Below are 18,113 nucleotides of genomic sequence, written 5' to 3'. Positions count from 1 at the left end.
TCGGCTTGCTGAGGTGCGGCGTCCGTCCCTGCGTTTGCCTGGCCTCTATCGTGCAAACACAAGCAAAGAGGTTTCTGCCCTCAGTGGCAGTCCTTTAAAGTTTGCTAATGGCTTCGCATAGGGAGAGGGAAGAGATGAAGGCCGTGTTTCGGGTCTCTTTGGCTGGGCTGGGCTTTTTGTGTAGAAAGAGCATCTCAGAAATGGAGCCCGACAGCCTCGTGCAGTGTTTTGCCGTTAATTCCTCTTCGTGCTCCTGCAGCACGAGGCACAACGTTACACCACAACTACATCATTGCCATGTGCTTCTAAATGCTGAATGTCAAACTAAAATTATGAGGTGCTGCTGCCCTGTGAATATTATAGTCCGCTGTCTTCTGGAGCTTAGTGATGCAGCCTCATTCTGTGCTGTCTGATCCTCCTCACCTGTGTCTTCCATCTGCACCTCTCATCCCAACTGCGGGGTGGGCTCCCCATGCCATAGGGGGAGAAGGTGGGGGCTGATGTAAGGTGATGTTCCTTGTGATCATGAAAGAGTAGAAATGAGGAAAAGATTGTAGGAGCCTTGATATACTTACACTTTTCAGTACTTACTTCAGACAGTTTTGCTAAATCTTTGTAGGAGTTAGAGTAATGATAGGTCTGTAATTGGTGCTCCCAGGACTGAGATTCTTGCACGCGTTTTGTAAAGTAAAAGTTGTAGCAAGTCTTCCCTTGCTAGGAATATAATTTACAGTGTTAACAGGACAAAAAAATGTTAGCTGTTCTTAAAAGAGGACATGGTAGTAAGGAATTTTCTAAGAAATATGTGTTTTTACATAAGTTGCTTTTAGAAAAGACAATGTCCCATTGTGTCCTGAGTAAATATTGCATAGCACATATGGCTTACTAAGGTGATCCAAGCCATCTCCCTGTTTTGTTTTTACTCATCTAGGTTGATATTAGGCAGTCTTTTTTTTTCTGAATGGATCTGATTTTAAATAATGTTGCTGTTTCAAAATAATAAGAAAAAACCCAAAGAAGCTCAGGCATCTGAGATGTTTGATCACTCTTTGGAAAGATATTTGAAACTGTTTTTTGTTTTCAGGAAAAATGGAGACTTCTTCCAGCATTTCTAAAGGTTAGTGTTACGCATTCATTTCATGGCGTGAATACTTCATCTCCTTTCTAACTTTACATTCCCCTCTTCTAGCTTTTGCTGTTTCCCAGAATACCAGTCCTTACCTTCTGTGTGGATTTTGCAATTATTTTATTTTTAATTCCATGCAATTATGGATAAACTTATTACATAGATTAGTTTCTTGATTAATTTACAAATTAATTTGTGGAGGCATCCTTTTAGAGGTTTGCATTTTTGTATGGCTATTCCCAATGAACAATGTATATATGTAATGTTTCCAGATTATTTTACTGTTTTACTGACACTCAGATACCCTGTTCACAGTCTTTTATACAAGACTGTGGTGTTATGTTTGCAGTTGTGTTTGTCATAGGAAGCACATAACCACAGATCTGCATTCTGCAAAGGCTTGAATATATGTATGTTTTCCCTCATAAAGTCATAGCTTGACTGAACTCAGAGTTTACTAGTGTCTTAATTTCAGTGCTGCTCATATAATCTGGTATTAGTTGAAGGCACAGTTCTTTATAAAATGCCATTGGATCTAATAACAGGACTAACAGAAAGTTGGAAGTGAGGAAGGAGAAAGGCAGTAATGAAAATTGTATCATAAAGACAGCAGGTAAAGTCTGTGATGTGTATAGGTACCTTCAGGGAACTGCAGCCACCTCTGCACCCATCATCAGTCTTTGGAAATGTTGCCCATTTCAGCAAGGTTCTTTTCAGCCTCACTTTGTTAATTCCTTTCCTTCCCAGTTTCAATACCTGCATTTCTCTTTTTGTTGCCCCTTGAGTGTTTGATCCTGGCAGGAAAACAAAGTTCAAAAGTCAGTTATGGATTGTATATGTTTTCACGTTGGTTCAAGGATGCTTCAGGACCCTAATGAATCCTATTAGTGTCTCTTGTAGCAACCACATGAAATTCCATCACGAGCTTGAGCTAGTGATATTGTCTGAATTCTTGAGACTGTGAAAAAGGGAGGGCTGCTGATTGTGAGGTGCAATTTACTGGGTGCTTTATGCCAAGTGTATCCATCCCACGTTATTTTCAGCCAGTGAGCCCTTTACTCCAGGGCTGCTGATGGTGGTCTGGCCTTTCTGTTGCATGTTGGTGTATTTAGGCCAGCAGTGATACAGTTATACAAAGCTGATGTTGTGCATTACAGTTTCTATAGTGGACTTTTTCTTTCAATAAAGCTGTTGATATTGCCTTATAAAAAAATGGAAAGAACTGCCAGTCTGATTTCTGGACAGTAATAAATCCATAATATTTTCTTGCTGTGCAATGTTTTTGTAAATTAGGGAAACTCTTATCTAAAGAATTTTGCTCTGAGGCCATTCCTCGTTTGTCTTAACCCATAGAGGTTTCACTGATCAGCTGGATTTGTCATTCTAAGGTTCCCATTTTTTTCTGATAATTCCAGAATGAACTGTTGCCTATCGTGTGAACTACGTAAATGCATCTGTTTTCTGTATGAAGTTTTAAGTCTTGTATGTGTTAGTGGTCATGGGATGTTTCAAAGCTTAAATCCCTCTGTGAGTGCGTAAGCATGTGTCTCAATATCAGCTAGCACTCTTTTCAAGGCTGGATTTTGCACTGTAGTTAGGATAGTTACACCTTTTATTTCTGCAGACCCCAATCTATTAACAAAATGAATGCTTCTCTCAGTATTCCTTCAAGCCAAAACCTTTCTTTTCTTCTTTAATCCCAGATCATTTTACTTAGTATAATCCCTCTTCTTTTGATTGCTCTAAATGCTTTGAACTTAAATCCGTGAAATGTACTGTATCAACTCATTACCTGGAGGAATAGGGTACTGTTTATTCTGTGTGATATTACCCCTAGGCGTGTTGTCTCTCTTCCTGCCTACAAATCGAACTGAGATATCTTATGAGTGTCCTGCCATCCTGTGACTGTTTCCTTGCTTATTGACTTCTGCCTTTGACACTCCACTTCTGTTTCATCTCCCCTGTCTCATTGGCCCTCCCTCTCATTCTTCTTTATGCCAGCTGCTCTTGTTAGGGTGCAGACAACTTCTTTCTCAAGCAGCACACATGGTTAATTGTACTATAAATGATTAAAATTATTTTAAAATAATGGCAAACTGATAAAATACTTTGACTTGCAATGGCTCATATTTGTTTATATGAATTTCAAAGCCTGTTCGGTGTTTACTTTATACAGTTACCAACTTACTTTTCTGACTCAAAGAACAATGACAGCTCTGGTGTAAACCTGGAAATGTACAGTGTAGAACCAGACCGATCATCCAGGCACTTCTCAGAAGTTTGTCAACTGAAAGACTTTAGCACAGATCCAAAAGCACTTATAAATGCTTATACCTTAATTTCTGCCTTTTATGATTACTGTTATTGAAGCTAATTTTATTTGCTGCATGTATGTGTTTTCCAGGTGAAAGGACTCGTGAAGCAGCACATAGACTCATTCAACTATTTCATCAATGTAGAGGTATGCTTTCTTGGTGGGAAGAGAGCGTCTCTTAGTACTCAGAAAAGGCAGGTGATTCTATTTTATTTTTTTCCCCTTCCAGATAAAGAAAATCATGAAGGCCAATGAAAAAGTTACAAGTGATGCTGACCCAATGTGGTACTTGAAGTAAGCATGAAATGATTTTCTTATCAGTAGTAGCATGTGTACTATCTCATGCGTTTGTTATTGGCTATAAAATGTTTATAGGCACCTGTGTAGGTATAAATCAAGAGAGCATTTTCCATGACTTATCTCTTGTTTGGAGCATTGAAAGGTGGCAAGATTTAAAGGATAATCATGTGAAGCAGACTTAATAGCCAGCTGTTAACAATACGCTATGTCACCATTTTTCCATAATTTAGTAATCTCGGATGACAGATGGGAGTTTCGTTTTGTCTATTTGCAAAGATAACTTGGGGTTTATTGCATGTGCAGTTTAAATTTTAACTAACTAGAACACAGCTCAAATACAATGAGTTACTTTGCTCGTTATTAATCAACCTACGCTCATGAAAGTAGCTTCATTTTCAGTATATGTAGAATTCTGCTTCCTTCAGGTCACCTGAAAAGTACTTGGTTCGTTGCTCATTTTGGAACTGTTTGTATTACAGGTACCTCAATATCTACGTGGGTACTCCAGATGTGGAAGAAAGCTTCAATGTGACACGACCTGTATCGCCTCATGAGGTATTAATGTTTGCGTCTGTCTTGTTTGTTTCATCTTGGGAATGTCTTGGATAGTAGCTGCATCTAACTTTATTTTGAGTATGTGTGCACTACATTAGGTGATACAATGCATGCCACCATCACTGTAGAAAGAAGCCTTAGAAATTTAAACATCGTGTAATGATTTTTTTTTTCCTGACATGTGCAAATAGCTGTATTCAGTGTTTCATGGTAGCTGTATTTGAGTGGGTTTCCATGAAAGCAGTGAAAAGTACTTCTCTTGCTTAATCTTGTGGCTCTCCTTATGACAGAGCTGAAGTCCTAACACTACAATGTAGTGGTCTTTGATGTTTTTATTAACTTCTTTCTAATATTAGCCTTGCTACTGTCTGCACCATAGGTCACTTCAGTCTCCCTTTCCCTCTCAGTCTTCTTTGGGAACGTGTCTCTGATTTTTCGCTCATAGTTTTTTAAGTCTGAATCAGAGAACAAACATGGAAACTTTGAGCTGAAACAGATACAAGTTGATAAAATTATAAGAAACTGCAGAAGAACAGTAGCCTTATGGGGAGTATGTTTAACTTCTTTGCACTGCTGTAAGCATGTAGATTAACAAATGGGTTGTGTACCTCTGCAATAAAGATGCATATTGGAGAACAAATGCTGCTGTGACTGAAATCAGAGTCTATTCCGTTTGGCAGGATACAAGGTAGCTTCTCTACATGTAAGAAAGCCGTAAGCTGAGATAAGGTTTAGACCTCTTAAGATTGGTTCCAGTTATCTAAAGCCATTCAGTTCCCTTCAGAGATTGCTCAGGAGCAAAGTATTCCCCTCCTGCTGCTGTGCTTTGAGGTTTATACCACTGCAATAGAGGTACTGACAACCTCTTTTTGGCCTCAGAATGGAAACTGAGCTTGGAACTTGCACTCATTTACCTACATACAGTCTGTTGTCAACCTAATAAATCAGTTTGCGTATCAGATGCTTTTTTCCTCGCTATATACACTTGATACTTGAAGTTAGATTCTTTTTTTTTTTTCCATGTAGTGTATGTGGCACACTGAAATACTTTCTGTGCTTTGGAGAGATTCTGTAAAAACAAGCCATCTAGTGGCAGCCTCTTGTGCACAGCCACATTTCTGTCTCCAGTGACCTGACTCAAATCTTACTTAGTTTGATGGAAGAGTTTAAAGTAAGGCCAGTAACTCGGCCATCAACAGTGCAATTAGGTGTAATACAGGACAGCTCATGCATCTCACAAATGTGTAGCTAACCTTAAATCAGTAGAAATGAACATGCACAAAATGCAACGGGAAAGATTTTTTTTACGTGAATGAAATTGCATGCAAAAAATTGTTTGTGGCCAACAACTCATACCCAAGAATCCTGGTATTAAAATGCTTGCTTACTTTATAACTAAAGTGACTGTGCATGCAGAAGAGTGCAAAATATATGCTTCATAGAGCATATTGACAGTGACTTTAGAAAAACCTGCTCTTGCATCTCGGATATGTCCTCATTGATGCTTAAGGCTAGTACATCATTTATCTTTTTTTTCAGTGTATTATACACACATGAAGGCCATAGTTATTTTCTTAAATAGGATGCTGATCAGGTCAAACCAGGGGTGCAATTTAAAAAACAAAACAAAAAGATTGGATACTTAAAAGTGAGTCATTACAGTTCTCTGTTCAAGTCTTATAAAATTCCTTCCCAAAGACACCTTAAATGTTGAGATTTTCATATGGGCATGAATATTTTACCTATTTTCAACCAAATTTGGGAGTTTTTCTGTCCTTGGTTTCCTTGAAGATCAAGTCATGCCTGTCTTTTACCTCTAGGTGTCTGATGTAAGAAGTGACCTCAAGGAAGGTGATACAAAAATACAAGTGCTGGAATATTACACTGTGTAATTCTTATTTTATGTCTGTGTCTTGTGTGGACAAAGCACACACAGAGAATCCCAAAGCTTTTTCTTCCCCCAAGTAATACTAACGAAGCTGCCTAACTCTCCTCATACAGTTCTTATGTGAGTTTCAGGAACTATTCATACAGATGAATTTAAAGTAATTAGAAAATTGAAATATTCTCAGTTACTTTTAAATTCGATTAAATTGCTGGGGCACAGTGGGACCTAGTTTCCTACAAGTCATAGTTTGAAAACTGCTGGTGCCCATCAGTATTTTATTTCTAGAGAAGTGGTTTACTTCTTAATGTGGAGAGAAGGAGCACCCAGTTTGCAGTGTTTCTTGAGGCATATTTTTCCATACAGTTGCATCTTCAATGCACAGCGCAATCTTAATTGCCTTTTATTAATGCATAATCAATACACTGAAAGACCTTAGAACCATAAATGTACAAGTCTGAATAGTGATAAACCTATAATCCTGGTGCTTAAAGGTATAGAATGCTTAGCAAGGTCATGAATGACCTGCTGTGAGTTGCTCTGTTGCATTCAGCAAATGCAATAAACCTTGGCTTGCATGAAAATTTGCAATACCTTAAGGGCTAGTGACAGAGTCATAGAGTGAGGTTGGAGAGAGCAGACTGGAAGGGTTTGATTGGAAATGATGAAGCCTTGAGCTGTATAATGTCCTATATATGTATATCCTGCTTTTCTTGCTATCTGAGGAATTTGCAAACAAATTGTGGGAATCTTTACAGGAAGTGATACTGTAATGAGCCTTCTGTAAGTCATCTTTAGAAACAGTACCATGCAGTGAGATTTGCTCATTCTATTAATAAGGTAGCACAGTGTCTCTTGCTCTCGTGTGTTTCCCTTCTATCAAACTTCGTATGACAGCACCTGTTGAGAGTCTTCATATAGAAATGTCCCTGAGCTGGGCACTGCTCTCAGAGCCTGTGGCATGATACGATCTTTGTGTCAGCTCTGCTGATTAGACCTGTTTTTTTAATTAAAGAGTTTAGAAGTTATGCTCTGCAGTGCTGTCCTCTGAAGACACAGATCCACTCACTGCTTTTGGAATGTCACAATAATTGTATTTGGGATTTTTTTGGTTTTGTTTTAAACAGGAGACTGTGTCAAACGTAGTCCAGGTACCATGAAGAGCTTGGTCAAGCTTCGCTTTGCTCGATTTCTTTGTGAGCACTTACAGGGACAGGGCAAGCACAGGATGTTTTCAGAGAGACTCTTCAGCTTGTAAGCCAACATCTAACCACATGACTGTTCTCGTTTTAGTGCCGCCTGAGAGACATGACTTATTCTGCCCCGATTACAGTGGACATTGAATATACACGAGGTAGCCAGAGGATCATACGCAATGCATTACCCATTGGCAGGTAAGGTACAGTATGTCGAGCTTCTGGTATTAGTTTTCATTTGCTGCTATGTTGGGAAGAGTTTTTACTGCAAAATAAATGTAGGCTAACCTTGCTTTCTTGTTGAAAGAAACAGTGAGCAGGCAAATCTAGATGAACAGCTGTACAGAATGTGATCGTTAGGTTCTGTTATAAGGTTTTGTTTTGCAAAATCTTCTGGAAATCTGTCTCCTTCCAAAGAAGACTGGATATAAGGATGGATGTTGTCTGTTTGTATTGATATAAAACCAAAGAGGGAAATAAATGAAAGAATATTGGAGCTGCAAGTCACATTATTGCAACATGAAAATAATTATGTTTGCATTGTGACCGAATTACTCAGTCTTTCATAGAGGTACGTCTGTGGAAGGTGGATGGTAAAACCAGTAAATCAAGCATTAGTTCTTCTATATGAGGTTAAACTCTCCTTTAAAATTGGTTTGGTTTAGAGCCAAGGCTGAGCTGTGTGGAGAAATGTTAAGGATTTTTTACTGGTTTTGTTTTTCCAAAGGCTGTCAAATGACTTGAGGTTATTCGTATTGTGAAGGACACCTAATTTCTTAAAGAAAAGATAATGTGCCTTAGGGAGAAAAACAAGCTCTTAACCATACCAAAAAGGCAAAATACCTGGCAGTTCTAGCAGTTATTGAGAGCAAAATTCCATTTTAAAGGCAATAAAGATGTCTGTCTTTTGTAGACAAGGTTTCTTAAAGATCAACCTACTATCCTTAAAGGTCAGTACCTTACGAATATTGTTTACTGTGTGACTGTGCATCTTACCAAAAGTGGAATACTGACAGGAAAGAGAAGGTAGATACTTTAGGAGCTGTGTTTCCTGTAGTGAAATTTTAAGCTTTCATATATTAAAAAAAAAACTTTAACTGTGTCAACAGAACATGATACACAGCAATGCATTTACAAAACTAAGCTTCTGTAGCTGTAGTAACAGTTTATTGTTCTAAGTCATTTCTTAAGAAAAGGTTTTAAAACACCATCTACATTTGAATCCTTTGAATTATTTCATGGTGTGTGCTATAGACAAAGAAAAAAGTTCAAGTAGATGTGCATTTTCACCAAAATACGTTAGGAATTGTATACAAAAGAAATTAGTTTAGTATCTTTGTGTCTTTAAAAAGGAACATTTCCTTTGAATGCTTAATAGCATTCTAAATTAGTGTACCCATTTTCTGTGTCTTTATGCACAGAAATTCAATGACTTTATTTTCCATTTTTCTTCTTTTTTATTTTCTTCCTGTTCTTCCTGATAACTTCAGATATTAAAAAAATTAGATTCTGTCCTCAAAAGCAGAATGACTTACTGTAGTGTCTTATGTTAGCTGCAAAATATTTTATTGTTTGCAAGTGAAATAAAGAATAGATACTTGGTGACATCAGTTTCACTGGAGTTTTCAGTGATGTCATTTACATGCTCCATTTTGAGTTTCCTTATGGCAACTGGTTACTGTTTCTGATATAAATACCCAATGCATTAGGTTTATCGTGTGTGGTACAAGATTATGATTGTCATATTAACTTCTTATCTAGGAAACACTTTCTCAGTGAAATGACTGAAGCAAGTAAGTTATCTGTATAGAGCACTGTAGTGACAAGATAGCTTTTTATCCTCTTCAAAAATACAGAACTTTGAGTTCATCAGTTTTCTTTTAAGATATAAAAAAATGGAAATGGCCAAGAAATTCGAATTGTTGATAAGATTTAAATACAAGAAGTATAACTTTTTTAACAAGAGCTGCCTAATCTTAATTTTTATTAACTTTGAATGAAGTATCTCTGAGGTTGCAAATAGTTGCATAGTAGAACTCATGGATAAATTTTGTCAAAATATGTCTTAGCAAACACCTGGAACATAGGTCTTACAAAGACTGTCCACCAAGGAGTGAAATTCTGTAAGCTGGATTGAAAGTCCACTTTTTTGTAGAAGAGACTAAAGGTCCTGGAGATCTTTTGCTAAATGTAGTGATAAGCTGTTTTTATCTTGTGCAAAATGCAGCTTTTTCTTTGGAAGTAAAATATGCTTTTTTTTCAAAAGTTTTAATGAAAAATCTGAGAGTGGAAAGGTACGTTATGAAGCTGACTATAAAAGTAAACTTTTTAATAATAACTGCAAAATCATTGCTAGTTAGTTGTTGAATAAGCCAAATTCCTAGTAAGACTGCAGTGTAAAAACACAAAACAAAATGAGTGTGAACATTCCCTGACTTCATTGCAGGGTGATAGAATAATTCAGGTTTGAGGAGACCTCAGGAGGTCTCTTGTACAACCTCCTACTCAAAATGAGGTCAGCTCTGTGATCAGACCAGGTTGCTCAGACCTTTATGCTGTCCGGTCTTGAAGACCTCCATGGATGGAGACTGCCCAGCTTCTCTGTGCAGCTTTTTCTGCTGCTTGACTGTCCTCATGCTGAAGAAGTTTTGCCTTATATGTACATCTTTACTTTCTTTTTTTTTCCTCCCTAAGCATAGAATTTGATTTTAATTTCTTGGAATATTTTTTCCACCACTGCATGTTGCTTCACAACGTGCTTGCCACAGGGTTCTGTGCTAAGACACCAGAGAAATCAGAGCTACTGCTGGGGAAACTTCATGCCTGGCTTGTGTATTAGAGGCACTGTCTGTCTGCAGCCATAAGGTGTGACTGCTATGAGGGAAATCAGACCTGAACTAGCTTTTTGTGATTAAAACTGGTAACAGTGGATCTGCAATGGTACGTTCTTCAGTGCAGACTGTACTGTTTTGGGGGACCAGGAGTCTTCACAGTAGTAATCAGTGACCTTGGTGCCTGTGCTTGTCATGGATGCCTGTAGTAGCTGCATACAAACTAAATAGGAAGTCTATAGGTTCTGCCAGTAGGTGTCCAATTTCAGATCTCTTTTCAAACTACATGTTTAATGAAATAAGGTGGGATTAAAGGAAAAACCTGTTGTTCATAGCTTGCATGTGCTCTAATTACCTTAAACATGTTTTCTCCAATTTGTTCAGCATGGTTTTCTGTTCTGAATTTGACTATTCATATTTTTCTATCTGAATCTAAAGTAAAAGTATAACTGTTTTTCTTGCAGAATGCCTATAATGTTGCGTAGCTCCAATTGTGTTCTTACTGGGAAAACTCCAGCAGAATTTGCCAAACTCAACGAATGTCCTTTAGATCCAGGTACATTTGCACTCATGTTCTTTTTTTCCCATCTGTGCTTTTAGTTTTAAATCTTTTTCAGCAAACAAATACCCCATTGGTATATTTCCTGACACTGTGAAGTCATTGTGGGAACTTCTCAAGTGTGTGCTTGGAACTAGAAGAAATTGACAGGCTTTTGAAAATAGTAAGAAATGGTTGACAGCATTGAGCGTTTGTATTTGCAGATGGAGTTTTTAACCACAAGAACAATACACCAAAATTTTGAAAAAGCTGTGAAGTGTGTATAGTATTGTACAGTGATGTGTTACATGGGAACAGAGATGGAGTTTGTTCATGAAAAGGAAGTGGATCAGAGGAGAGTGGAGCATAATGGTGTCCTCCAGAGCGGGAATTCACATTTACTGCCTTTTGTAAAGCAAGAATAAAGTGTTACATGATAATATTTGAAATGTAGAGAGGAGATGAAGGGTTATAACAAGCAACTTCTTTGTTTTTTATCTGCTGCCTTTGAAACACGCACTGGACATGTGCTGTGCTTGCTTGTGATGGCAAGACACAGATGAGGCGTGCTGTGCTGAAGGAGCATTAATAGGTAGCTGCAATTGAAGAGAGGAACCCAACATGGCTCATGTGCAGATTCGTTGTATTGTCTAAGATACAACAAGGGCATTAAAGTACATTTTTAAAACTAATACAAAAGAAATTTCTCCCTGGAGTGCTGGAGAAAGCAAGTCGATAATTACGGAAAACTTACTCTCTTTATTTAATACCAAGCGTCTGAAATGGCCAGTTCTTTTTTGATGTCCTTATGATGTACTCTTCTGACAGGCAATATTTTTACCTAATTTGTAGAACTAACAATTCTATAACATCTTTTAATAAGTGTGGTTACGTTGCAGGTTTGGGGTTGTTTACAACTTTACAGTTTTTGGTCTGCCTGTGGGTTCTTTCTGTCCAAGTACTTCCCAAGTAAAGTCTTAGATCTCGAAGACTATGTGTGAGCCTAGCAAAAGTTCTTTTTAGTCTAGTAGACATTTTTGTAGTTATAGGTTCCACACAGAGTTTGTTCTTTACTTTTTTAAGGGAGAATTTACTTTCCTGTTTTGTCCTTTGTGTACTTACTGTTTACTTTCTAATAATTTCTGTTCAAAGGCATATTGAAGGAGACAAGTAAGGTGGAAAGGTACTAACATGCAAAATCTTTCTTTTCTATTAAATAGGTGGCTATTTCATTGTTAAAGGTGTAGAGAAAGTCATTCTTATTCAAGAGCAGTTATCCAAAAACAGAATCATTGTGGAAGCTGATAGAAAAGGCACAGTTGGCGCTTCTGTTACCAGGTATGGTAAATGCCTGCAGTTACATTAAGGAGATAAAACCAAAGCTTTAGAAGTTCATTGTTGTAGTTGAAGTAGCTGTGTAGTTTTCTTCCTACTGTAGTTTAATGGGAAAAAACTGTAGATGGTCAATGCTCCTTTCCTGCTACTGTCATTTTTTATGCTAAAACATCAATCCCCAAATCATGTAGTACAATATTCCCACAAAAATCAGTGGAAGTTGCTCATATGCTTCAGGATTCATTCCAGACTAGGAAAAGCAAGTTCAAATTTTTAACATAGCAAAGTGCACTTCCTAATTGATGGTGTTTGGTCTCATTTTGCAGCAAGTAACATGGAGTGACTGTGGTGGAAATTGGATGTAACATTTTGTCTGACTCTCTAAATCAAATTGGTGAAAAAGCTTTTAAAGGCAATTGAGAAGGAAACAAAAATAAAATATTTTTGTGCTATACTACACAAATTATTGAAAATGGCAAGGTAGTCTAAATTGGGCCTTTCCTCCTCGACTAAGTTTTATTTATATTTTGTTTGCCTTTTGGTTTTGTTTTTAAGCTGCATGCTGGTATAATATGGTGCTTCTCACTGTTCAGTGTGAGGGCTGGTTTTACTTTTCCAGAGGCCTCTCACACATCTCTCCTAGCTGCTTTACAGTTCCACAGTAAGCCTGGATGAGGTTAAATGTACAACACATGGTACTGTTATCTCATTACTGTTGTTGCCGCAGTACTTGTGCACAGTTTGTTCTTGCTGGTTACGTCCAAGTTGATGACAAAAGCATGTGAAGATTATTTTGAAAAGTACAGGCTTCTACTTGCTTAAGTCAAAGCCTGACCTTCCTCATTACAGGTGATAGTACCCTGTTACCTTGGAGTTACGTGGTGATGTCTGGCTGGTTTAATGTAATTTTTAAGAGGAGAAAGTGAGATTAGTTCAGCTGAAAGATTGCTCAAGCTTGATAAGTTTGAAGATTCTAGGAGTGTCAGTGCAAACTTTCTGTTGGACAATTATTTTTTTTTTTAACTTCAGTTCCACTCATGAGAAGAAGAGCAGAACAAATATGGTTGTGAAACAAGGAAGATTTTACCTGAGGCACAACACTCTGTCAGAAGATATTCCCATTGCTATCATATTTAAGGTAATAAAACTGTTGGTTTACCAAAAAAAAGCAAAAGAAAAAAAGCTGTGCTGTAGCTCAAGAATGAAGGTCGGCAGCAGCTCTCAGAAGTTAGATACATACAGGAGGACTTGGCAGGGCTTAGAGAATGCAAGCTTTTTTCCCTTGGGAAGTGATCTTTATTGTACAGCAAAAACCAGAAGAAACTCTGCATTTTTCTGCAAGGAGAGCATTGCTGTGCCAAGACAAATGCCCGCCACCCCCTTACTGCTTTGTAAGGTCCCTCTGCACTGCTGCCAGTGGTCCTGTTGCTACAGAAAGTGAGAAGGGTTTTGGTTTCTTTTGTTATGAGCTGTGTTGCAAACTTGTGTTAAGGGTCTTAATTTCTGGTTTTGGTCTCCCCCTGCCCCAGCCTCCAACTTGCGGACTACTGAGTAGCTCAGCACCGTCTGTTTCAGATCTGGGGACATGACATAGCCATGAACTCTTTATACATGACTTCCAGTCATAACCGTAAACAAAACTGATAGCCTGTGGGGAAGTCTTGCAATTCTTAGACCTATTCCTAAATCCTTTAAGATTACTAGTGTGGCTTGCATTTCTTGGCTGTTTACTTCCTTCTTCTGTGAATGAGCTCTACCTCAGTCAGAATACTTCAGAATCTTCCTTGATTGAGGAACACTCACCAGTATCTTCAGTGCAGTGAATGCATGGACAGCTTTGAAGTAATCTCTGGTGGGACTGACAAAGAGCTGTGAGAGACATCAACCCCTGATTCTGGTGACACTGTCATGCCTTGGCCCTCACTGCCTGTGAAACTCCCAGAACTGCTTTCTTTCACCCTCTGCTTCTCTCTTTTATTTTAATTTACTCGAGGGTGTACACAACTGAAGGCATAATGATGACGTCTCCCTAACTGCCCAACAGGACCAGAAGCAGGCTGGTAGCCCATCTATCTGTGATATTGAACGCCAGTAAAGGTGGTGGGTGGAGATGCAGTGTCCAGCTGCTGGAGAAGACAGCAGGGCATGGCCAGGCCTTAGGCTGGGACCTGTCCTCCCAACACCTGGCAGCTCCTTCCTGACCTGTGGGCCTCGCTGCTGCCTGTGGGTTTGCAACCTGCTGCATGTGTGTGCAGAAGGAAATTGGGCAGCAGTCTTGGAGGCACTGTTCACAGAGAAGATGGCTTAGGGCACAAAAAAGCCTCTGACTGGATCTAGCAACCAACAGAAGTAAATCCCATAGCTCCCTTTTCATCTTCACTGTAATAGTTTACATCACAGGTTTAGGGAGATAATCGCTCGAGGAAATAAATTGCCAGGAGAGGGCAGCACCTGCTTACAGCATCCAAACAGTTTCTGCCAGCAGTGTTGGTTTGTTGGCATTGGCAAGTAGAGACTTTTCTGTATTATCGCAGTTCTTTGGCTGATTGAGAGTTGTAAGAATCAGTTTTCTTGCAGGAAGTGCTTTGGGTTTGATACTAGAAAATAGTTTAATAATTGGATTTAGACTTGAGAAACAAATGTCTGTTATCTCTCATTAAGCTAATCTCTTCAAGTAGCTGGAGATCATCTGGTTTTAGTGACCAGTGTTACAGCAGGTTGAGAAATCGTTTGTGAACAGAAATGCACATAAAAGTGTCAGGATGGAGTTCACAACTTTTCTGTTGCAGGAAAGTGTTAATGTGGCTCTTAATCCATTTGCTTGAGTACCAAACAGCTGGATTCCACCTTCACTTATAGACTTTTATTACATTTTGTCACCCCCTCCTGGTACAGATAAATACCTCCTCACAGAATAGTAACTGCTCTGGTTATTAAGCCCAAGGAGGTGGTTGTTGGGGTTTTATTTTAAGCAGCATTGTACTATTTGATCACCTTCTGACAATGTTTGCTATAATTATCCCCCTGCCTATATCTATCTCTTATATTCTGGATAATGTTGCACAATTTTTCATGTATCTATTGAATAAGGGGTTACAGTTTTTAGAAGCAGTTGACTGTAGTGCTTTTCACAGATTTAGATTCATTTAATCCAGTAGCAAATTAGCTGCACTCACTTTAACTATTCTGAATGTTCTGTTCTTGACTGGCACTTAACTGTACTCATGAATGGGCATTTTCTTTACCATTCCTTTAGTGACATGTGAACTTCAGGGATCTTCTGTCCACTTTTGATGGATCTCTAGCTAGAAACTAAAAATCCCAGATAGTCTTTTCAGTGGATTCTTAGACAGGGACTAGCTTCTAATCTTTCTTTCTTTCTTGGGCATTGCTGTAATGTGGTATTACTTTATTGTATTTAACTTCTAGAAGCAAGGTTACAAACGCTGTAGACCTGAAACTAGAAAATCCCTAACTTGGGGATCCCCGTGTAGCCTCAGCTCTCTCACATGGCGGTATTATACATAGGAGATTTGTTGGAAAAGCAAGAAGAATAATTCTTATTTGCTGAGACCCAAGCCTTGGGGGTGCAACATGGGTCTTCCTTGTTACCAGTAAGTGTTCTGCGTCTTGTAGTGTAGAGATACACATCTGCAAGAGGCAAAGTTAAGCTATACAGGCAGTCTAAGGTCTGAAGTTTTCGTTGCCTTTACATCCTTAACTTTTACTGTAGCAAATACTTTTATAATTTCCAATTAAAAAATAAAATGGGAAAGTAACGACAAAAATCTATTGCTCTGCATTTCTTCCCAGGCCAGCATCCAGGCTGCAACCTGGATGCTTTCACCGACCTCTAGATGCCAAGACCCTCAAGACTCCAGGAAAATGACTAGTAATTGATAGAGGGCTGCTATCCAGTGTGTGGGCCAGCTAGAGGGGACAGTTTTGTCAGGGACTATCTCAGAGTCAATGGGAGAAGGTTGGGCAATTTGGTTTTTTTGGATTGTCTTTCTAGTCTCAATAGCTTTAAATGGCCCAGTGTTGCTGCAAATGACTTAATATGTATATCAGGTACAGAAAATCATTGTAACTTTATAGAAAAGAAAGCAAGAAATCGATGATCTAACGTGGATTTAAAGCTACTGCAACTGTAAAGTGGAGACGTACTAATATCCCTTAGACATCTTTGTCAGAAGCAAGGGCTGTGAAGTAGAGAGCATTAGCAACACCACCCGCTGACAGAGCTGAGGCCTAAAATTCCTAAAAAGCTCCCTAGACTAGAATCTAAGAGCACTTCTGTGTTTCAGGCATGAGTCATGGACACATCTTAGCTGCACGCTAGGGCGAGATCTGAACATACAGTGTTCCCCATCCTTCCTTTTATTTTCTGGTGAGGAGGGAAACTCACACACGTGGGCTGTGGGGAGGGGTGGAAGTAGTGTGAATCTAAAGATCTCTTGATCTGGATAGATGGGGGGACTGGACTGTGTAGGGTCACCCTAAAGGAGGCATCTGCCTTGCAGTCCATCCTTATCCATAGTCCCTTCTAAACTGCAAGCCTGAATTACCTTGTTCTGCTGCTTTGCTTTTCTGCCATCCAGACCTGTAAGGGTCTTTGTGATTGGCATATTTGGAGATTTAACAGCTCGTTGTACCAACATGTGTAAGTTGTGGTTTTGTGAAGTTTAGCACATTGACCACGGCTAACTGAAATTTGATAGGCTACAAAAGGCATGGTCCTGGCACTGTTCTAGGGCAGACTTGAAGTGTCTGCTCTTCAGATGTGGGGGAGTTAGTGCTTTGTTGCTGTGCTAGCTTAAACATTTTTCCCCTAACCTTTCTTCTTGAAAGTGACAGAAGCATTTGTGGAGCCTCTGTATATGTAAATACAGTTTTTTGGTTTGAAGTAGTGATATAAATTGGACAGTTCTACCCCCAAAGTATGTATTTGTTGAGGTTTTTAAAGGGCTGTAAACTGCCTTGTAATGGGAAACAGATACGACTAATTTGTTTCCTGCTTACTGTGTAACACTGCTTCATTAGTTAATAAGTACATGCAACCAGAATGGTATTTAGGATGTCCTGAGTTGACTTGCAACCCCAGGAGACCTTTGTTTTAGCTGTGTGTCAGTTGTGCACGGATCACAGGGCTCTGTGAGCTGTGCGTAGTGGGTTATTTGAATATGTCAGGCTGTGAGCTACACATGCTTTACCTGGGAGGCTCACACAGTTCTAGGTAGCAATGAGCATTACAGGAGATGTGGGATATTTGTGTAGTACTCAAGGGTGTTTCTGTCCTGAAAAACATCAGGCTTACAGGTGAGGTGGTGCTGCTGCTTCTGCAGGGAGCTCCCTACAATTGCAGGGAGTTAGAGCCGGTTTAAGGTAACGGCTACTTTTCTTTTCAGTTTGTGATCTTGATTTGGTAGACTGGAGTGAGTCCTGGGAGCTCCAGTAAATGAAGGTTGCATGCTGCACCCAAACTGGTTAAGGAAGACAATTATAAGTAACTGAGGGGGACTGAAAAGTTGAATTTTATGACTTGAATTGCTAGGTGAAATATCTTTAGTTTATGTGGGAGCTATGAGGAGCTACTCTAGGACCTGCGGCAAAAGATTTGAACAGCAGGTCGAGTTTCATTTTTACAAACCTGTGTTAGTCTTGGAGCTGTTAAGATGCAACTCTAGGGGAACAGCTGACTGGTGGTCTTACTGGATCTGCAGAATTACGGGTTCCCATGGCTGCAGTTTCATAGCTCATATCTTTTGAATTATGAAAGCTCCAGACCAATTCTGTCTGTGATGTCAACCTTGAACTTCCCTGACATCTTTTTAATCCAGTCATCTGCCTGTCTCCATTCTGTAATTTAGCCTGATGGCCTGCAGAACTACATTCTAGGGGAGTGCCATGGAAACGCCTAACATCATCATTAAGACATGAGCTGGGGGAGGAAGAGCTGGGCTCACACTCTCGCATGCACACTCTTGCATATGTACGTGTGTGTGTGTGTGCTCACATGCACACGCACACATA

At 39.1% G+C, this 18,113-nt stretch overlaps 1 protein-coding gene across 1 annotated transcript in view; it reads left to right on the top strand.

The window, feature by feature from the left end:
• Positions 1 to 1,087: 1,087 nt before the first annotated feature.
• POLR3B (polymerase (RNA) III (DNA directed) polypeptide B) overlaps positions 1,088 to 18,113 on the top strand; it is a gene marked incomplete at its 3' end in the record, with an annotated part of 66,379 nt that continues 49,353 nt past the window's right edge. Inside the window, exons 1-8 of the mRNA XM_009698204.1 lie at positions 1,088 to 1,117; positions 3,531 to 3,587; positions 3,670 to 3,734; positions 4,220 to 4,295; positions 7,474 to 7,574; positions 10,672 to 10,763; positions 11,966 to 12,083; positions 13,110 to 13,218. Of these exons, the coding sequence (XP_009696506.1) occupies positions 3,682 to 3,734; positions 4,220 to 4,295; positions 7,474 to 7,574; positions 10,672 to 10,763; positions 11,966 to 12,083; positions 13,110 to 13,218 (549 nt within the window). The remainder of the gene's footprint in view (positions 1,118 to 3,530; positions 3,588 to 3,669; positions 3,735 to 4,219; positions 4,296 to 7,473; positions 7,575 to 10,671; positions 10,764 to 11,965; positions 12,084 to 13,109; positions 13,219 to 18,113) is intronic.

This window comes from Cariama cristata, unplaced genomic scaffold (assembly GCF_000690535.1).
Source record: "Cariama cristata isolate BGI_N322 unplaced genomic scaffold, ASM69053v1 scaffold13474, whole genome shotgun sequence".
NCBI lineage: Eukaryota > Metazoa > Chordata > Aves > Cariamiformes > Cariamidae > Cariama > Cariama cristata.
Note: the sequence above shows the minus strand (reverse complement) of the source record. Positions and strands in the feature narration are given on the sequence as shown.